The sequence below is a fragment of the Myotis yumanensis genome, unplaced genomic scaffold (genome assembly GCF_028538775.1).
Source record: "Myotis yumanensis isolate MYYU_CA2020_CCGP unplaced genomic scaffold, mMyoYum1.0.hap1 SCAF_1, whole genome shotgun sequence".
In the NCBI taxonomy this organism is placed as follows: domain Eukaryota; kingdom Metazoa; phylum Chordata; class Mammalia; order Chiroptera; family Vespertilionidae; genus Myotis; species Myotis yumanensis.
Window position 1 is genome coordinate 32,671,225 of NW_027223752.1, and position 22,564 is coordinate 32,693,788.

Here is a 22,564-nt window from a genome sequence, read left to right on the forward strand (position 1 = left end):
ACTCTGGAGGACAGTTGGCCACTTCTATTAAAATTCTTAAAGACAGCCAAGCAATTTTTTCCTTGTGCGCAGTTTAGCTACAAGAATGTCTGTTGCAACCTTATTTACAACGAAGACCGGGAACAAATGAAATAACCACTATTAGGAGATTGGTTATCAAATAAGGGCCCGCCTGTAGGATGGGGATGATGTTGAAAAGTTCGAGAGACACGCAAAAAAGGTGTAAAGACGTTATGCTCCTGACATAATAAGTGAAGTAGCACACGGTGCAAAAACGTGCGTCCATATGCCACCATGGACATATGTTTGAAAATGCTTAAATGTCTCCGGAAGGATATACAGGATATAGGAGCGAGATTAGATGCTGGCAGAGAGGTGGGAAGGAGATTTACTTCTTACTAGAGAGATTTTTGTAATTTTTGAATTTTGTGTCTGTGTAGGTATTTCATATTCTAAAATATGCACATTTTGAAAAGTAAGTTATTAAAGAGTAAATATAGACATACAATGTGCTCTAGTTTTTGTTAAAAAAAAAACACACACCCCACAACAAACTGTGTATGTGCATGTGTGCATTTATCTCAAAGAGAACCAAAAGATATATCCCAAAGGATGATAATGCTTGTCTTGGGTACTAGGATTGTGGGTTGGAGTTTGTCTCCCCCCTCCCCTAAAATTCACAATACACATGTGAGGCGTTTATAATCATTACAAGAAAGGTATAATTTTTCTTCCCAAAGAGTCTATCCCAAAAGTCCAAGCAGGAGATGACAAAGCAGGTCAGATCCAGGTTTCGTGCTCCAGGTAGAGTTCAGCAGTGACATCTGCAAACACAGCGTGCAGTTACATGGCAAGCCCTGTGTGTGCGAGGGGCGGGGAGAAGGAAGCGGGTGGGAAGGTGAACACCCCTGATTTTGCTTAGCAGCTCCCTGACATCTCTGTTGGACAAGTGAACAGAAGATTCACCACTCAGCCGGGACATCAGCTAATACCCCAGGCAGCTTTCTCTTTTGGGATCATTTAACGTTGGGTCACAGTGAATGCAGTTCCAATAAGCATGTGTATCTAAGTCACCAGACAAGCAGACAGCCTGTACACTTGTACTAGGTTGTCCCATGAGGTTGTGCTCATTTAGTTTAGGTTTCCAACCTTTTTCTTTGGAAGGATGATAACAACCTTAGCCCCATCTGTCCAGTCTCGCTGCAACTCACTTTTTGACCTCTCTTGTGACCCATGTTGGGAATAGTTACTCTGAGTCCTTCCTGAATGCAAGACCAAAGGAAGACCCTGCCAGTTTGAACTGGTTCTACAGGCCACCTCCGACCTCATCTTATCCTTCGGATTCTAACAAGCAGTTCACCAACTCACGAGCTTTTCTGGACTGGAGGCTTGGGGGCAGGGGGGTTTTGCACGGTTGCCTGTGCTATGTACACTGCAGGGTGGTTTTGAATTGGGGTCACGTGAAACCATTTTGGAGGAAGAGGGCAGAGAGAGGGCTATGGTTAGGGGTGGGGTAGAATGGGGAGCTATAACTGCCTTTTCCTTTTCCCCTTCTCCAGAGGCTGAGCTACAGGCAAGCAACTGTGGGCCCTTGGATATTTCTGGAACTTTCTTCTGGTCCCGGTTAGAAGCCTTTGAGAAGCCACGTGAGTACCCCTGGGCTGCTGGCTCCTGGGCCCCTCAGCAGCCATGAGATCCTGCAGTGGTGGAGCCCCGGATTAAACAAATAACCCATCATCAACTTGGTATTCCCTTTCATCCTCTGCCTGTAATTGTGACTCTTCCCCAAAGCTGGGATGAGGTGAGGAAAGCTAGGTGGGTTGTCTGGACACATGCTGGCCTATCAGCAAGTAGGATGAACAATACGCAGAAATAACTGTGGGGCTCAGCTCTCTTTTCCTGGCCTGTTACCACCCTGGCTACTAGCGAGTCTAGTGTTAGGGACCTTTTTTTTTTTTTTTCCTTTGGGCATTTTAAACACAAGAGGCAGCTCAGGTACTACAGTCAAAACTTTTTCATGTAACGCACACGGTCCTGCTCTTGAGCGGTTGTAACTGCTCAATATACTTTGTAGAGCAGAAACTAATTATAGAGTAGTTTTAGCTAGAGCTCTGGGGTCAGACACGCCTGGCTCAAATCCTAGCTATTCCACTTAAGGCCATGACACCTTGCAACAGTACATTTTTCTTTGATAAGTTTTTTTTCCCATTGATTTCAGACAGGAAGGGAGAAGGAGAGAGAGAGATAGAAACATCAATGAGAGAGAATCATTGATTGGCTGCCCTCCTGAATGCCCCACACTGGGGATCGAGCCCGCAACCCAGGCATGTGCCCTAACTAGGAATCGAACCGTAACCTCTTGGTTCATAGGCTGATGCTCAACCACTTGCTGGGCTGGGATAGTTAGTTTTTCTGGTTTTCAGTTTTCTTATCCTTCAAATAGAAATGCCATCTCATAGGGTAATTGCATGAAAGAAATGAGCTTATACATGTAAAGAGCTGAGGATAGTGCATTTAATAAATGCTAACTATGAACATTATTGCATCTGTATATATTTTAATTTGTACAATACTGTTTCTTTCACTAATCACACGGAAGATACATGAAAGTGCTTTGAAAAATTTAAAGCATCATATAAATGAAAGGTGTCATTGGTAATAATCTCACACGAGTATTTCTGAACTCTTCCATAGGACCACGTCCTATGTCCCACAGCATATTGCACAATGGTAGGCAAACAAGAAGCCCTCAGGAAATGTTTCTTATTTGACTGAAGCAACATGGCATGAAGAGCATAGATATCAGGAGACTAGGCTGGGATAAAATTAGTTTAAGGCAGGAGAGCCAGTCTGCAGTCATAATTTATTCATTCAACAAATATTTGTTGAACACATTCTCTGTGCTAGATATTGAGTCCAGCTAATGTCATCAAAGAGGCTGTACAAGTCCCACAAAGTCCCACAAAGCCAACCCCCTGGGCAGAATCCCCAACCCAGCCTACTCTAACACACAGAGGAGGCAGCCAACGCTGTAGACCAGGGAACAAATGGCTATTGAGGGAGCCCCATCCTGCCTGGCTGGAAGTAGCTCTGAGTGAGTTCGCTGGGGGAGGGAGTAACAGTGGGGGAGTGGGCTGCTTCCAACAGAAATGACAGGAGTTTCTGCCTGTTAATTTATTTTTATTTACACTTAACGAGTCGCCCAGTCTATACAATGCTCTCTCCCCTGGATGTCACCTCTCCCTCCCCACATCCCCTTAGTGGTCAACCCTTGGCCCACTTGACCCTGCCCTTCTGCTGTCACAGCTGCCTGCTGGGGGGATGGGAGGATGGTATGTGTGGTCACCAGAGGGCACTGAGAGTGGGTGTCAATGGCATGTGAATTCTGGCACAGTCTCAGATCCCCAAGGGCAAGAGAAGAAAGCACAAGCCAAGACAAGGAAGAGAGGCAGGGGCGGAGGCTACTGGGGGTAGAGGTGGGGACATCCAGTGTACAAGTTCACGGTCTCTCTCCTGCCTTAACCAGTGCTCCTGGTGTTTGTCTCAACCCTGGATCTGTCACAATTGCCTTGAGATGCTCTGGTCTGTCAGAAAGGTGTGCAGGGTCCAGCCATGGGTTTCATGCCTACTGCCTTTGGGATGGTAAACCGCCAGGATCTGCCTCTGTCAGAAACCCAGGCATTCCTGGTCTGTGAGAGTCCTCCCCGGCTGTCCCCACAGAGCTCAGGTCCCTCTCAGTGGCTGACCTGCTAGAGAAGATATCTCCATTGTAAGGGCAACCCACCAGATTCCAAATTTGCATCTCCTTCTTTTCACACTGGGAGTAGACAATAGTTGAGGGGCAACAGGAAGAAGAGATGGAAGGGTGGGCAGGGGGAGGGAGGCTGGTGGAAGGAGTTGGGAGAAAGGACCAGAACCCAGGGAGGGGCTCTCTGCCAGGGGATGCCTACAAGTCCAGGGTCAGGCGCAAGTGCAAGTCTAGAGAGGTGTTGTAGTTAAATGGCTTCCTTCTCTCTCTGGGAGCATCTGCTGAGCTTCATCTCCGTCAGCTGGATATACCGAATCACGTTGGTGTCTGTGAGGAGAGAAACACACCTTAGAGGACACGTGGTGAGGGGAAGTATTGGGCCTACAGCTATAGATCCTGGACAGGCCAGCCTCAGTCAACCAAGGTCCATGATGTCAGCTGTCATCAAGGTCCTGAGAGAGCAGCCAGGACGTTGGCCTTCTCCTCCATGGCCTCCCCCTAGCAAATGTGGACAGGTCACCCTGACCCAGGGACAGACGGGAAGGAGAGGAGAGGAGGAGGGATGTCCCCCTTTATTTCTATGAAACAGCATATCCCCGTGCTCCTGAGTCAGCACAGTGAGTGGAGGCTCTGTTTAGAGTTTAAGTCCAGGCACGTTACCAACTTCTCAGAGCCTCCTGTCTTGTCTGCAAGAAACAACTTCCGTTTATGAATGCCTACTTTGTGCCATGTTATCTCATTTAACCCTCCTTGAAACCCTGCAAGGTATGTATGCAGCATCACCCTCCCTGTGACAAAAGGGAAAACTGGGCCCCAGAGAGGTTAAGTGTGATGCCCAAGGAGACACACAGTATGTGGTGCATCTGACTCCAAAGCCTGCCTCTCCTGGGGGTCATACCCTCCTCATGGCATTTCTATGAGGGCCAAAATAGGTTAGCCTACAGTGCTAATTTAATGACGAAGAAATATTACTTGAATGTAATTTTTTAAATTAAAGAGTTTAAAATGACTTTGCTTCATTGTCTTATTTTTGTCCTTATAAGTAGAGTCAGGCCACTGCACCTCAAACTGGGAAATTATCCCCCAATCCCAGCTTTTAAATTGGTGAGTGGGGTATGATGCGGAACAGCTGCTTAGCTCTGCACATACCAGCATATAAGAGTTACAGGGCTGCTTGAGATGTTCGCGTCCAGAAGTAGAAACGAACGCTGTAGCATTCTAAAATATGCCACACACGGCACACATGGCAGCCAGAACAGTGCTGGCATACAGTAGGTGTTCAAGAAAATTCTGTTGATTGAGTCCAGTTCTTTGTCCTCAAGTGGGTTACAGTACAGTTGGGGGAACATGACTGATTTCAGAAAACTAATCAAAACATAAAGATATTGGTGCTCTTACAAAAATAAAGAAAAATGTATACATTTGGAGATTTGCAAATTGATCCTAAAGTTCTTAAAGACTTCTTGGAAAGCGAAATGCATTTAAAAAAGTCAGCCCCATGAACAATGGCAACATCAAGTCAAAGTCATTATTGAAATGTTATCTCTTCAGAGAGGTTCTTTCTCGCCACCAGGTCTACAATAGCACCCCATTTACTCTTGATCCTTTTTTTCTGCTTTATTTTCTTCATAGCCCTTAATACTACTAAATATTGCATTATCTATTTGTCCATGTGTTTACTGTCCATTTGCCTCCATTATATCATAAACTCCTTGAATGTAACCGCTTTCTTTCGTTCCCTGACATCCACTCAGCACCTAGAACAGTTCCTGGGCCATTGTAACTGCTTAATCAGTATCTGTGGAATGAACGAATGAACGAATGGCTGAGCTTGTGGATGTGAATTTGCAAGAATGGTACAGATAACGCATCCTCTCAGGAATGGGATCTGACTGGAGAAGGCAGAGCACGCTTCCTGGAAGATACTGGGCTCAGCACCCAAATCATTCCTTTGTGTTCTGTCTTGCCAACCAGAGTGTGAGCTCCTCAAATATATGAGCCACCTTTTCTCATCCACATCCCTGGTGCCCAGCAGAAATCTTGGCACATCATAAGAATTCAATATGTATTTATTGAATAAGTGAAGAAAGCTGGATTCTGGATTAGAAAAGACAAAGAATTCTGTATTCAATTTGAAGAGAAGAGGTGCCCAAGTGCCCTGGGCAAATGCATGGACTGTATGTTCTCCTTATTCCAGGTTCTAGCGGCCACCTGACCCCTAATTTGCCATTTCTGCACCTACCTGGCCCTACATCATGAGAGCTGCCCATCCCAATGAGAGGGCCCCAGGAGCTGCCAGAGGTGGCTGACGATGAGAAAACATCAATTTCTGCCTTACCTGTTGGCTGTCGGGTCCTTGCTTCTTTCAGGTAGTAGAGTGCTTTGTCATAGTCCCCAAGGTGGTAGAAGGCCACACCAGACCGGTAAAGGGCCTTGAAGTTCTCCCCTTCCTTCTTCAAGACTTTGAGGCAATACTCCTTGACTCGTTCATAGTTTACCAGCTCAGCCTGGAGCAGGCAGGCTGGAGAAGAGAGAAAGAAGGGGAAATGCCATCAACACAGTAGCAGTAGGCTCTGAATGTCTCTCTTCGGCTCTTTCTCCCCATCCAGAGAAGGTTTAAGAATGTTGGGGCTTTACATGGGGTTCATGCCATGAAATGTGTCATCAAATAATCCTGGGGTCCTAGGACCCAGTTTCATCACCAATGAGATGTGTGACATTGAGCTAGTTCCTTAGCCTTGTACCATAGGTTGAATTGTGTCCCCCCCCCCCCGCCCACCCCCCCGTCATCCCTACAAAAGATGTGTTGGATTGTGAATCCCCAGTATCTCAGAATGTGACCTAATTTGGAAATAGGGTCTTCACCAAAGTAATCAAGTTAAAAGAGGTCATTCGAGTGGGTCCCAAGCCACTATTACTGATATCCTTATAAAAAGGGTGCTATAGGTTGAATGTGTGTGTTTCTCCACCCTCCCTCCCCTAATCCATATGTTGAAAACTAATTCCCAATTTGGAGGGACCTCTGGAAGGAGACTACGTCGTGAGGACAGGGTTTTCATGATTGGGATTAGTACTTTTATAAAAGCGACCCCAGGGAGCTCCTCCACCCCTTCTGCCTTGTGAGGACACAGTGAGAAAACAGTCAGCTAAGATCCAGGAAGCAGGTCCTCACCAGACACCGAATCTGCCAGTGCCTTGATCTTGGACTTCTCAGCCTCCAGAACTGTGAGAGATAAGGAGTTGTTTGAGCCACCCAATCCATGGTATTATTGTTATAGCAGCCCACACAGACTCAGACAAAGGGGAAGTTTGGACACTGAGATAGACACAACAGAGGAAAGACGAAGTGAAGAGACATTGGAGAAGATGATCATCTATAAACCAGCAAACCCCAGAATCGAGGAGAGACGCAGGGAACAGATTTTCCCTCACAGCCCTACCAACACCTTAATCTTGGACTCCTAGCTTCTGGAACTGTGAGACAATACGTTTCTATTGTTTAAGTCACCAGTCTGTGAGACTTTTGTTGAGGCAACTCCAGGAATAAGCTACAAGAGGCAATCACAATACTAACCATGGCTAATACTTGTCCAGTGCTTATCTTGTGCCAGATGCTTGTCTCATTGCTTTCCTTGTATTACCGGGTAGGATCCTTGGAATACCGTGATGTAAGTTCTATTATTATTCCCATATTTCAGATGAGAAAGCTGAAGCCCAGAGAGGTTAATTTCCCAAGGTCACATATCATGAAAGAGGCAAGGCTGAGCTTTAAATTCATGCTGTCTGGCTCTAGAGCCCAAGTTCTTTATTGCGTTGAGAGGATTATATAAAATAATGGCCATCATGTATTTAACACAGGGCGTGGTACATGGTAAGTACCCAAAGCGGTATTTAATATTATTATAATGTTTTTCAGCCCTGCGCCCCTGCAGTGACAACTACCTTTGACTTGATTCAAGATCTCTTTCATACATGTTTCTCTCTGCAGTTCCCAGGAGCAGGGGCCTTCTGATAGGGAGTGCCCAGCCCCATACAGGGCACACCTGTGGACATGAGAGGCCTGGACGTCCCAGGCAAGAGGAAGCAAGGCTGGCAGGTACCTGTGGTGGGGCCCCTCACTATTCCACAGTCAGCCATTTCTGAGTAAACCATCTCCCCCTGAAGCTTCCCCTCACCAGCAATCAGGGTCCGACCAGGGTGAGAACTTGTATGAACCCGAGAGCGAGTGCCTCTTGCAATTTGGTTCCCTAGTAGCCTCACTGGCCTTGCCATAATCCCAGCCCTGCTGAGCTACCTCCATCTCCATTCGATCACTCAAATATTCAGTAAAGAAGTGTGAAGGGGATTGCAAAAAAAAAAAAAAAAAAAAAAAAGTACCTTCTCCAAAGCAAATAAAAACAAACTTAGGAGCCTGGCCAGCATGGCTCAGCGGTTGAGACTTGACCTGTGAACCAGGAGGTCACGGTTTGATTCCTGGTCAGAGCACATGCCCAGGTTCAATCCTCAGTAGGGCATGCAAGAGGCAGCAGATTGATGATATTTCTCTCTCATTGATGTTTCCTTCTCTCTCTCTCTCTCTCTCTCTCTCTCCCTCTCCCTCTCCCTCTCCCTCTCTTTCTGAAGATCAATTTAAAAAAACAGACTTAGAAGGCAAAGCTGCTCCTTCCTGCCCAGACCTGGCTGGTGGGGCGAGGGGCATGCTGGCGGGTCTCTGTGCTCAGGTCTCTCCCACATTGGAAGAACCATCCTCAGATAGAGGCCAGTCACTGATTTTAATCTTCAGGGGTCTAACTTCAGCTGTTTTGATCCCTTAAATAACTTCCTAGGGTTCAGAATGGCTGATTAAGAGACCAGACCTTTCTCTGGGCATTGTGGACAAAACACATCCTCTTGCAGAGTGAGGGGGAGGGGAACCACAGCTTCTCAAGTTGAAGGTGTGAGAACCAGGAAGTGGAAAAAAAATCAGCCCAGATCTGGAAACTGACCTGTCAGGTTCCACTGGCCACAGGGCAGAAAGCCAAACAAGTCAGCTAAAGCCACCTGCTGCTAGCCCCCTGGGCCTGGGGTGGGCCTGGGCGTGGGCGGCTGTTGTCACAGATGATCTCTATCTGCTGACACACCAGGGGCTATCCCGCTGGGCTGATGCCACCAACTCGCCTTCCCTCTCCTCCCCCAGCTGTGGGGTCAGCCCTGGTGCTCACAGAGTTCTGCAGACACGGAGGGGTTTCTGCCACGAGGTTCCTGCGTGTAAACCTCTGGCTACTACCTGTGGGGGACTCGGGCTTCAACATCTGTCCCCAGAACTGATGGATTTCCTGTCTCAGCTTCCCCGTGCCTATCCGATGTGATCTCAGCCTCTTCCTGTCCAGTTTTCCACCAAACACTGTTTGCTGACCTGAGCAGTCTAGGAAAGGGAACTTCGTTTTCTTTAAAACACAGTTTTTGAACATCTAAAATGGTGAGGGACAGAGGTGGGAGGTGGGGCGGGGGGGGGGGGGGGGTGTGGAGGCCTGGAAATGGAAAAGATCCCTCTTCCCCAGGGCTAAAGGAACAATAGCAATCAATTTCTGGAATAACAATTTCTGGGACTCATTTGGTGAAAATGTCATGGTTTCCCCTATAGATCTGGTGGGAACTGGCCTAGGGTTCAGACCTGCTGGGTGGTGAGGCCAGGCAGGTCCCAGGGTGTGGAACCCCTGCTGGCATCAGAGGCAGAGCCCAGGAAGACAGAGAAATCTAGAGTTAGCTCTGGTCCGGATGGGCTGCCATCCAGATAAGAAAGCAGGGGTGCCAGGCCAGAGCTCTCAAGAGGGTCCAAGGTGGAGGGCATAAGAGAGAATCTAGAAAGCTGCCCTCAGCCCTACCTACAGGTAATTTTTGGGAGACCTCTCTAGTTTGGTTGGGGAGCTACTCAGGGGTCCATGTAACAAGCCCATGGGATAGATAAGCTGGGATGTTTTTAAGGCACATTTTAGAGCTGAGAAAGTTAAGGAGAGGTTGACCAGCAGTCTTCTGATGTTCCTTCCACGTCCCTCTGCCCATTACCCAGGGTCTGGGGTGCAGCAGACCCTTAGAATGGGTTGGGTCGTCTCACTGCCCTTCCTTTATCTCCATTTTAATCCCCACCCACCCCACCCCTGTGTCAGAGGTGGAACTCAATACCTTACATACATATCCTATGTCTTTTAATTAACTCTATGAAACAGGTTCTATTTTTGTTTGTTTTACAGATGATGAAACCCAGTTCCATAGAATTTAAGTAACCCACTGAAGGTCACTCAAGTAGGAGGTGGAAGAATGATGCTATCCACCCACTTCTGCCAGGCTTCCAAGACTGTGCTCTTGACCATGGGTGCTTGTGAGTTTGCATTTGAAGCCTTTGGAAATCCACGTAACCCCTGGCAAAGGACAGGTCACCTGTGTAAACTACCTTCCTCTGTGTTCCATGGTCAAGGCCAGAAGTGATGCCTAACTGCACTGGGCACCCCACAGGCCACTGGGACCAGGTAATGAACCAAACACTGCATCCTGGGACTGATGGACTGGTGGAGAATGAAGGCGAGTTTCTCTTCATGCTTGGGAAGAAGTGCTGGAAGAGAAACAGCCTTCCCTGAGCCTCATGTGCAACTTACAAGAGAAAGATACATTTGGGACAAGACTTGGGGCTGTAAGTCTCCAACCACCCTTCCCATGTGGAGGTTCCTCTTCCATTGCCCACCTTGGGTGGTTAGGGTATGTTTCTATGAAAAGGCCAGGCGGCTTTCTTAAGGGATCTGTGGTAGGAAAACTTAAGACAACCAGCAACTTAACCCCCATTGCACACTCATGCACTCAGACAAGGGAAATCATTTGATGTTCCCCAAAGAAACCACACTGAGACCTCAGGCTAAAACATGTCAGGTTTTCCTGGCTCTGGCAACCTGTTTTTGTTTTTCCTGGTGCACGCAGGGCATAGTGACTGCCTGGGCAAAACGCCACTCATTGGCACGAGATGAAGGGAAACTGGATGAGAGGAGGCCGAACAAGTTTTTGTAGCCATTGGTTTTCAGCTGATTCACGGTAGTTCTCCCTGGATGGGAGGGAAGGAAAGACCCATCTGGGGCCAGGAGCGAGGAGAAGGAACCTACTCTATGGGGCTGCCTCACTGTGAGGGGTTGAATTGTGTCCTCCCCAAAAGATAAGTTGGAATCCTCAAAACATGATCCTATTTGGCGAGAAGGTCTTTAGGATGGCCTCCGATTCAAAATGGTGGGTGTCCTTATAAAAAGGAGACATTTGGACACAGAGACCGACACACGGAGGAAAGGCAATGTGAAAAGACACAGGGAGGAGACGGCCAGCTACACACCAAGGAACGCTGGAGGCTACAGAGGTAGGAGGGAATGGATTCTCCCTCAAAGAGGTCAGAAAAAACCTACCCCTGGCCACACTTGATCTTAGACTCCTCGCCTCCAGATCTTTGAGACAATACATTTGTTATCCGAAGCCACCCAGTTGTGGTCCTTTATTCCAGCAGCCTCAGGAAACTCATACACCTTGCTGGCCATTCCTTTGGGAGGTGGCACCAAGAAGGGGCTATGACATTACTGGGAGAAATTTTCCCAAAAGTTAACCAAATTTTGGATTGGTTTTTGAATTGATTTCAAAGGGCAATGGCATAGTAGTCAAGTGGAAGGAGCGTGGATCTGGACAGAGGTGACATTCAGAATACTCAGCCGCTGGTATGGGTCATAACCACACTGAATAGGCACAGAGTATCGTGCCAGTTCTGGGTGGTCCTGGCTGAACAGCAGCGGTGGATCTGGAGATACATGTTCCTGGGCTGGAACCCAAGTTCTGCCACCCACTAGCCCAGGCCCTCAGGCACATTACTTAATCTCCCTGGGCCTCCTTCTCATGTGTTAAATGGAGGTAATATCTCCTGTGATGATAAGATGACATAGTTAATGTACTATATGTCTCACACAGTGCTGGGCACTCAGCTCAATCTCCTAACTGCTAGTTCTTTAGGAAGCCATTTGTCAAATATGGTTTCTCCAGCAACATGTACCTTCATCAGAGAAAATGTACCTTTGAGTCCTACACACAATAGATGATACATACACGAAGCTATAGCTGAATTTAAAGCACATTTTTAGGAATAGGTCAGAAGCATTGTGGAGGGTCTTCCTATGGCAGAGCGATGGGAACATAGAATGTACAGTGACATGACGGTGACTTTTACTTAGGGGGCTCTGTCACAGGACTGCAGCGACCCACTCAATCTCACCTTTCCACGAAAGTGCTGATGGTTGCTCCTGCGTATACAGATGCTTGCCTTTAGAGCTCTGCAAACAACTCTCTTCTTTTGATTTCTGATTTTTGTGTCATGGTCTGGCATGCACATAAACTCCCACCTGCCACAAATGTCTCCCAAACCTAGGTTGGAGGCTTGCTTTTACTTATCAGTTTTCCTTTCAAAGGTGTGTTTTCCCCACTGGGGATAGGCGGGTACATGCAAAGAACATCACCAAAGCAGCTTTACAGTCAGAAAGCGGGGGGGCTCGAGGGAAAGAATGGGTGGGGTTCTGGGCCTATTTTCTTCTCATAGATTAGAAAGCCTCTGAGTCAACAGCTGGTTCTACCCCCACCCCTCCACACCCCAAACATTAGAGCTGCCTGCTCCCTGCTTTCAGCCCCTCCCCTCACCACGAATGGATGAGTGGATTCCAGTCAGTATCTGGGAGACAGCTTTATGGATGGGGTGGAGGGAGGGACCCAAAGTCGCTGGGCTCCTCTGGAGTCCTAAGAATCAAGAGAGCTAGGAGCTCTAAAAGCCAGCGTGGCAGGAAAATTAATAGGCCTGGTTCCTGAGACTATAAGGCATGAGAGAGCCTATGAGAAAAGAGGGAAGTATTTTCAATGGAGAAGTTGCTGGCCAGGTTTGGTGCCTCTGAGTTAGTTGATGCACGACACCATCTCTAGCACGGGTATCACTGGTGTCCTTGAGTTACACCTCACCTCTCAGGGTCTCAGTGTTGCAGTGGGTAAAAATGAAGGTAATTTTGGTTGCTACCTACCTTTTCCTTGAAGGCTTATTGGCAGGATGAAAATAACCCGTGCTTCCCAAGCTCCAGACCCTGACACCTGAACAGAACCCTACAGACAAGTGTTTCTCATTAAATCATCCATGGAAGCTTATTTAACACTAGAGATCTGGTGCATGAAATTCGTGCACAGGGGTGGAGGGTCCCTCAGCCCAGCCTGCACCCTCTCCAATCTGGGGTCCCTCGGACATCCCTCTCGCAATCCGGGACTGCTAGCTCCTAACCGCTCACCTGCCTGCCTGCCTGATCGCGCCTAACTGCCTCTGTCTGCCTGCCTGATCGCCCCTAACTGCCTCTGCCTCAGCCCCCGCCACCATGGCTTTGTCCAGAAGACGTCTGATCTAATTAGCACATTACCCTTTTATTAGTATAGATGGAGATTCCCAGACCCCATGCCGGGCAATGCAGATTCCCAAGAGTCCAGTAATCCACATTTTTATTGGTAAGATAAACTTCACTCCAGGATATGTTTTACTGTTTTTAGAGAGAGGGGAAGGAAGAGAGAGAGAGAGAGAAAGAGAGAGAAACTGATATATGAGAGAAACATTGATCAGTTGCCTCCTGTATGTGCCCATACAGGGGATGGAACCCTAGGTATGTGCCCTGGCCAGGAATCAAACTGGCAACCTTTTGGTGTACAGGAGGATGCTCCAACCAACTGAGCCACACTGGCAAGGCAGTAATCCACATTTTTAATGGGCACCTATAGGTGGGCCTCCTTATTGCCTGAGCTGGTATGTTCTAGCATTTTGGATATATGTTTCTTAATAACCATATAATTGGTTAAACTTTTAGAACCCAGGATAGCCATGTGGAGCTCCAGGATTACCCACCAGATGGCCATGTGAAAATCTGTACATGTGGACAAACAATTGTTCTTAGTCAACTTGTGACACTTTAGGCTTTTCTCTTCATAGTGATTGGAGACTTCTCACTGGAGAAGAGGAGACCAGGCCAGGGAAATGGAGAAACAAAAGGCTGAGATGTTCTATCCATCCTCCCAGAAGGGTAATAAGAGTAAGAGCAGATTATTAAGCATGAATAGGCCAGGCACTGAGGTTCTAGTATTATTCCCACTTTCCAGATGGAAAAAAACTGAGGCCTAGGGAAGTTTAGTCACTTGCCCAAGATCACAAAGCTAGTAAGAGTCAGGGCTAGGATTTGAGACTAAGCCTTCTGGCACCTAAGTCTGTGCTCAAGCATCACGCACACTGCCCTCCTAGGATGTTCAACTGCCTGTAGTGCAGCGGTTCTCAACCTGTGGGTCGCAACCTCTTTGGGGGTCGAACGACCCTTTCACAGGGGTCGCCTAAGACCATTGGAAAACACGTATATAATTACATATTTTTTCTTTTAGATAAATAACATCTTTTTTTTTTAAATTGTATTTCTTTATTGATTTCAGAGAGGAAGAGAGAAGGAGAGAGAGATAGAAACATCAATGATGAGAGAATCATTGATTGGCTGCCTCCTGCACACCCCCTACTGGGGATCGAGCCGGCAACCCAGGCATGTGCCCTTGGCCGGAATTGAACCTGGGATCCTTTAGTCCACAGGCTGACGCTCTATCCACTGAGCCAAGCCGGCTAGGGCTATAATTACATATTGTTTTTGTGATTAATCACTATGCTTTAATTATGTTCAATTTGTAACAATGAAATTGGGGGTCACCATAACATGAGGAACTTGTTAAAGGGTCGCAGCATTAGGAAGGTTGAGAACCACTGCTGTAGTGAATATTAACTCAGTTCCTTCATCAGGTAGATTTGAGCTCTGAGTTCTGATTCTTGTGAGGCTTACGTGTAAGACCTGATGGTGCCAAACTGTGCTCACTTTATCTGTATACTTCTCATCTGGAAGCTTCCTAGAGAACGTTCCAGAACCCTCTACCCCACTTGTTTCTCTGCATTCAAAGAGAAACCAAGTGCAGAGTGTCCACCAACACTTTTTTTTTTTAAGTTCTAAAACCACCACAATCTCCGGTTTCATTGAGAGTCTACTGTTATCCTAATACAGCTGACACGACACATCTCTGGTTTCTTCCTGAGACAGCTCCTAATCTACCTGGTGCTTGCAAACTAACCCCCACAACATTATTTTTAATTGAAATTTTTTTAATCGAGGTAGTTGTAGCTTCACATTCAGTTGTAAGAAATAACACAGAGAGATCCCCCATGTACCTTTTACTCTGTTTTCTCCCAATGGTTTCATCTTATGAAACTGTAGTACAATATATCAACTATACTATTGACCCTGACACGATCCACAGATCTCATTCAGATTTCCGTAGCTTCACTTGAACGCGCGTGTGCATGTGTTTAGTTTCATTTTGTCACATATGTAGGTTCCTCTGCCTCCAAAGTTAAGTTACAGAACAGTTCCATCACCATAGGATGCCTCCTGGTGCCCTTTTATAACTACATCCATGTCTTTTCTGTATCCCACCTCTTTTTAAAAAAATATATTTTTATTGATTTTTTACAGAGAGGAAGGGAGAGGGATAGAGACTTAGAAACATCGATGAGAGAGAAACATCAATCAGCTGCCTCCTGCACAGTCCCCACCGGGGATGTGCCCGCAACCAAGGTACATGCCCTTGACTGGAATCGAACCTGGGACCCTTCAGTCCACAGGCCAATGCTCTATCCACTGAGCCAAACCGGTCAGGGCCTATCTCCTCTTTAACCCCTGACAACCACTAATCTGTTCTCCACTCCTAAAATTAACATCTCAAAGTGTTATACAAATGGAATCACACAGTATGAAGTCTTTTGGAACTTGTTTTTTCTTTCTTCTTCACTCAGCATACTCCCCTTGAGATACATGCAAGTTATTGCATGGATCCACAGTTCATTCCTTTTTATTGAGGAATAGTATTCCATGGTATGGATGGACCATAGTTTATTTGACCATTCATGTGATGAAGGACATTTGGGCTGTTTGGGGTTATTATGAATACGTTTCTATGAACATTCACAGACAGCTTTCATTTCTCTGGGATAAATGCCCAAGAGTGCAATTCCTGGGTCATAAGGGCAAGAATTTAGACTCTCACCATTAAGTATGATGTTAAGTTTAGTTTTTTGGTAGATGCTCTTTATCAAGATTAGGTACTTTCCCTCCATTTCTAACTTGCTGAGAAATTATCATTTTTCTATTACCTATGTATTATAGCATGCACACACATACCCCACCACCATCTAATAGTAATGCTTTCACACAACATGATGGGGAGTCTTTTTCTGATGCAGTCAAATATACAGGTATGATCATCCAATTGACCCTTTCGTTTTCCCAAGGGAAAAATTACTTTTCATAGCCACAGGCTAGGCTCAGGAGATGCCCATCCCTGCAGTCATTAGTGGACCGTGTCTCCTTCGCCCTTCCAGCAAGCATCCATAGGTAGGGCATCTCTAAGTCCTCTCACAGCAAAACCACGTTGTAGCGATTTGCACATATTGTATGCTTAGTAAGTAGCAATACCTAACAACTGTATGGCCTTATATAACTCATTGACCCTCACAGTGACTCTGGGAAATAGGTACTTTCAGCCCTGCTCCCAGAAGCTTCCAGGGGAAGTTAAGGGACTTGCTGAGGCCATTTGACTTGTAGGGAAAGAGCCAGGGTTGCTCAGCCCAAGTCCCATGTTGATTCCACTCCTGCAGAGCTGGTGGTAAAGAGTGGAAACCTGGACACGCTGATCTCTAAAGGCCTCTTCCAAGCCGAAGGCCCTGAGAAGCTACGACAAAAGTAGGATGGCAGTGTCCTTGTTCACGCTATACCTGCCCTGCCTGGTGCCCAGGTAAAGAGTCCTCCCACTGCTGCGGTGGCTGCGCCCTTTACCAGTCCTTTGGCTTTACCTAGTGGGCTGACTCCCCTCCGATGCCACACACTTTCATTTCTGACCTATTTTTTTTTCCCCAATCTAGCACAGCTTGCATTTGATTGATGCAAACACTGCCAAGTGTTTCTTTTGTTTTCTCTGATTTAGCAACACTGTCCTTGGGGATCTCTGCTTTTCACCATTCCCAAGCTGCTCTTTGTTTTCCAACCCTTTGAATTCTTTCCTTGGATTCCCCCCCCCCCTCCCCTCCCCCATCCCAGAATTCCAGGACTGCTCAAACAAGGGCTGCTGCACCCCTCTCACCATCTCCACACAATCCTGGGCAGAGGCTCTTAGTAAAGGTGTTCAATAAGGATGCATTCATCATGGCCTGTGCTCAGAGCTTTAGGAGGAAAAGGGAAAGCATTCAGAAGGTGCTGATATCAACGACTTTATATTCTTATGCACCCTTTGTTGGCCAGTACTGCTGTCAAAGTGGCAGGTAGAAGAGCTAAGGTGAAACGCCAATCTAAAAATCTTGTAGGCAGAAGACTTATGTTGATAGTCCTTTAAGAAATATTGGAATCTGCTCAAGAGAGTTGTAATGCCAAAGCCTGAAGTCAGCTCAGTTTTTTGGTGCCTGTCACATGCCACACTGTTCATGAGGGAAGACATAGACCCGGTGCTATGGAGCATCCATGCAAGTTATCCCACCTGTGGCCCCTCTCACTCTTGATCTCAATGCGGCATACACAGAGAGGGATGGGAGGAGTAGGGAGAAGGCAGACGGGGTTATTTTTGTTGGAGTCTTCATTAACACCCCTTTCTTGGGTTGGAAGTGGGACTTTAACGGGACCAGCTGGGCCATTTGGAATGTAATAATGAGTATATGCCCAGAAATAATTCAGAAGAAATCCATTGCCTGACATGATCTTTTCCTTGTTGGCTCTGGCCAAGGACACATGTCATACCCTTCGGCAGGAATTCTGAGCCAGGATGGGTGAGGGGGGAATCTCAGAAGCCAAAATTCCATCCTGTTCTCTTTTTGGACTTTAAAGAATGCCTCCCCTGTCCTTATCACCTCTCCCGCCATTTCTCTGTGACCCCAGCAACATCCCTCCTGTTCCATGGCCTCTCCCACCATCCCTCCATGACACCGGAGCAACCATCATGTCACCAGTTTATGTGGGGAGAAGTTAGTTCACAGGCATGTGTGTAGCAAAAAGAGCACTTCTGTGGTTTCTCTGTGGCAGCCCTGTGTGTGCAGAGCGAAGTGTTGGAAACCACCTACATATCCATCAGCAGGAAATCGCCTAAATAAATAACAGGATGTTGGTATAATGGAACATGACACAGGCATTAAAATCATGCCGTAGAATAATACATAATGACGCTGAAAAAAACATTTCCCATGAGAATTATTGGTGGAAAAAAATAAAGGCTGTAAAAGTTTGTGCAGTAGAATGGAATCTTGTGGAAAATGTGTGTGTGTGTGTGTGTGTGTGTGTGTGTGTGTGTAGAATTATAACAGTGGGCATCAGAATGCTTCCTAGGGAAGAAATTACCTTATTTTTAGAATACCCTCATCAACTGCTTCATGAGGAAGCGAAGATTTGAAATGCAAAGATGGCCAAATTGCTCTGCGTAGGAAATGACAGGAATCTGAGAGCAGGAGAACCTAGGAGGTGGAGAGGGGCTGGAGCGGGGAACGTCGGAGAAGCTCCGTAGGGAGTTGGAACCTGCCACACAAGGTGAGGAGGCAATAAGAAATTCCTGGTAGCCTGATGGTCATATGAGTTTTAGGAAAAAGAATTTTGAATATTCCATTTCTGAGATGGAAACTCCTTCTGTGTCCTGTAACCTTCAGTAAAAGCTAGTGTGACTATAGCCCGATGTGGCACCAAGGGATGTGAAAGGGAAGAGGCACTGAGGGGAAGCAGAACCGGCCCTCAGTTGACCCCCAGGTGGACGGCAGCATCCTGTGGGGGCTGAGGAAGAAAAGGAGATGGAGTTCTCAGCAGCAGCCCCAGCACATGTGAGGCAACCCCCTGCTTTTTTATATATACTAGAGGCCCAGCACATGAAATCGTGCACGGGTAGGGTCCCTAGGCCTCGCCTGTGATCAGGGCCATCTTCCGCCCGCTCGCCAGTCCCCAGTCCCGCTCTACCGCCTACACCCACCCCAGTTCCCGGTTGGCTGGGCAATCGATCGATCTGAGCCTGCAGGCTTGGGGGAGGGACCAAGAGGTAGGCGTTCCACCCGCCTGCCAGTCCCCAGTCCCGCCCTGCTGCCACCCACCCAGTTCCCCGTGGTTCCCTGTTGGCCATCCAGCAATCAGAGCCTGCAGGCTGGAGGGAGGGACCCAGAGGTGGTCAAAGTACCTCATAGTGACTGGTCGATCGGTCCTTCCGCCGTTACAGTCACTGGCCTTTTATTATATAGGATAATTTTAACTTGATAAGGACGATTCCTTTTTTATTATTTTTATTTTTTCATTGATTTCAGAGAAGAAAGGAGAGGTAGAGAGAGATAGAAACATCAATGATGAGAGAGAATCATTGATCAGCTGCCTCCTGCACTCCCCACACTAGGGATCAAGCCTGCAACACAGGCATGTGCCCTGACTGGGAATCGAACTGTGACCTCCTGGTTCATAGGTGAGTGCTCAACCACTGATCGACACCGGCTGGGCAAACCCCTGCTTTTGTAAATAAGCTGGAGAGAGGTCGACCTCAAAGTGGGCTGGCTGATGTTTGGTTGACATAGACATGTTACACACACACAGAGGGGGAGACTGGAAGGAAATAAACCCAAACAGGAAAGAAGGAAAGAGTGGGCATCTTGGGGTGGGGGTGGGGGGGGTGACAAGTTGAGTTTTATTTGCTGATTTGAATGCCATTTATTTTCAATTATCTTCTGCGGTGACTATGTTTGCCTTTTGTAATTAGAAAGCTATTTTTAAGCATCACCCCTGCCCATGGTGTCTTCGAAGACAGCAGGGAGGAGAGGTGCAGGAGAGGCTTCTGCTTTCCAGCGCAGAAAGCACTGCCTGCTCATGGGGCACCGCCTCGGGGAACCCAGGCCCGAGAGGGCACTGCTGGGCAGTCTGGTGGAGGAGCGCCTGGAGGTGGGACTAAAAGGAGGGCCCAAGGCGCACACTTGCTAGTGCTTTCACGTGCAGGAGGAGCCCTGGTCAAGCCAGGGCATTTCCTGGTTCGACATCAAGAAGGGGCTCCAGTCTATGTTGTTCTTTATATTCCACAAATGAGTGAGCTCATGTGGTATTTATCTTTCACTTAGCATAATACAACATAGACTGATGAACAGAGACAGAGAAACAGTGATCAGACTACCAATCCCCAGAGGGAAAGTAGGGGAGGGTGGAGGTAAGGGGAAGAGATCAACCAAAGGACTTGTATGCATGCATATAAACCAAACCAATGGACACGGACAACAGGGGGATGAGTGCATGAGTGGGGGGCGGGGGGGGAAGGCTGGGGGTTAATGTGGGGATGAGGACACATTTGTAATACCTTAACCAATAAAGAAATTTTTTTTTTTTAAAAAAAGAAGGGGCTCCAGAAGCTGGCACAAGCACGAGGCGTATGGAGCAGGCAGAGCAGCCTTGACTTCCTCCATCTCCCCTCCCCACCAGTAATCTTCTTGCTTGTGAAGCTCCCCAAGAACTGATTGATCAGAGCCTGGATCTTCTCTTCCTGGCAACTCCTCATTCTCTGCTCTCAGTCTCTGAACTGGTCTGACTTGTGGGAAAGCCCGAGGTTCTGGCGTTGCTAGTTCAGTTCAAAGAAAGGGTCAGAGAACCCTGGGGCAGAGTATGGAAGTGGCAGAGAGCAGATGCTGTCTAACTGAGGCATATTCGCTGGCACAATCTCAAGCCAGAGACCCAGCAGTTTCTAAGTCAGTGGTTTTCAACCTGTGGGTCGCGACCCCTTTGGCGGTCGAATGACCCTTTCACAGGGGTCGCCTAAGACCATTCTGCATATCAGATATTTACATTACAATTCATAACAGTAGCAACATTACAGTTATGAAGTATCAACGAAAATAATTTTATGGTTGGGTTACAACATGAGGAACTGTATTTAAAGGGCCAGAAGGTTGAGAACCACTGTCTAAGTGTTTCCTGGACTGGCCTATATGCCGAGAAGCTGGAAGTAGGCACAGCCTCCCTGGCCCAGGAGCCCTTGGTTCTTCTGGAGGTCAGCTGCCCTGCAGAGGAAGCCTGGTGGATCACTTGTTCATTCAGCACCCTCTACCCATCCATCTTCTACCCATCCCCATGCCCCCCACCCTCGTTAGGCCCAAGAATGCACCAGGTAGGAAATACCACACTGAAAGCTGTTGGTTCACACCTTGCTCACCTCCCCTATCCTGCAGCCACTCAGGGAGGTAAACCTTCCCTGACCCACTCACTTGCTTCCCATAGTCCCCCACAGCTTTCTTTGCTAGGTCCTTTTTTCCTCCCCTCTCACATACTTTCCTGCTTTAGTACCTACTGGAGTAGGAGTTACATTTATGTATAACCATCATGTATTAAGCATCTGTTATAAGCCGGGCACTGTGCTAGGCATGTGTGCCTGCATCATTTAATTTTACTCACCATCACAATCCTGTGTGGTACATATTATTACTTCCATGCTGTAATGGAAACAGACCTGTGTACGGTGGGGACCTGTGCAAGGTTAACGGAGGAGTTGGTGGGAAGTCAGGATTCAAACCCAGATCCTCTTATGCTAAGTGAAGTTCTTTTCCATTGGGCCACGTGCCCCGCAGGTTTCCTGGGATCTAGTTCTGCTGCCTGCCAGTTCCTCTGGATCCTCTCTCCTCCTTCCCGCCCTCACTGGCACACACAGGGATACAGTCCTCCCCTTATATCGATGTCTGGGAAGAGTCCTCACAAGTTCCCAAGGCCCAGGGGCCTCCACAACTTAGGGGTGCAGGTCCATTCGAGAAAGGAGCTCAGTTCGGACTCAGCCTGAGCAATAGGCCCAGAATCACATCCCCAAATGCTCATTCCTCAGGGGCCTCCGGCCTTGGGCCAAGGGCGGCAACTCTGAGACGCTATCCCTGAGCCAAACTGTTCATGGAAACTCTTGGTCCTGCCGGTCCATTTCTTAAAAGCTTTTTTTTTTTTTTTTGCCATTAGAGTGTCTTGGTCTAATGTAGCCAGTATTGCCAGGTTTCTGATGGTGAATTACTGCCTGCTCACAATTGAAGTCTGAATTTTGGAACAATCTGGGAACATATAGCAGTAATAGGTAACATTTGGTGCCATCAGTTTAGATTCTGGGACCCAGATAATATTGTACATAGGTTCCCAACCCCTACCCTGGTACCTCCCAGAGATGTACCTGGGAGGCTGCGGCCTTATTTTGGTCTATTCCCCAATTTGCAAGGGTTGCCTTAGAAATCTTAGTTGAGATCTTTTGATGATTATTCATCAGCAGATACCAGTAAACTGGAATAAAAGAGAGCTTGCTTCCGGTTTCCTTACCAAATCTGGCTGTTACTAGAGAGGACGGGCCAAGGGGGTAGGGGGTTGAGGGCCTCAAAATACTAGATGTTTAACTCTTCTAAAAGGAGGCCTGGAGGGTATCTGACCTGCACTGTTTAAGTAAGGGGAACCTGAAGGCAGAGTTGTGTGACTTGTCCACAGTCACAGAGCAAGTTAGCAGCAGGATCTGGCCAGACCCCTGGTTCCCATGCCCCATGCCACGTTTTGAGGAGAACAGAAAGGATTTAAATTTGGCCTCTGAAGAGCCAGAAAAGACTACAAATGAGTGAGTTTCCCTCCGATGCTCTCAGGCTGCTGTGCCTGAGCCATCACTGGGCTCAGGGGCTACAGGAATCTTGGCCATTGAGCACCCGCACTATCCCTTCATTAA

General features: G+C 47.4%; 1 protein-coding gene across 1 annotated transcript in view; it reads right to left on the reverse strand.

Annotated features, from left to right (window-relative positions):
• Positions 1-1,971: 1,971 nt before the first annotated feature.
• The window catches only part of TTC9 (tetratricopeptide repeat domain 9), a 29,757-nt gene continuing 9,164 nt past the window's right edge, over positions 1,972-22,564 (reverse strand). Inside the window, exons 2-3 of the mRNA XM_070417289.1 lie at positions 6,087-6,269; positions 1,972-4,075 (exon numbers count right to left, since the gene is read on the reverse strand). Of these exons, the coding sequence (XP_070273390.1) occupies positions 3,996-4,075; positions 6,087-6,269 (263 nt within the window). The 3' untranslated portion in view covers positions 1,972-3,995. The remainder of the gene's footprint in view (positions 4,076-6,086; positions 6,270-22,564) is intronic.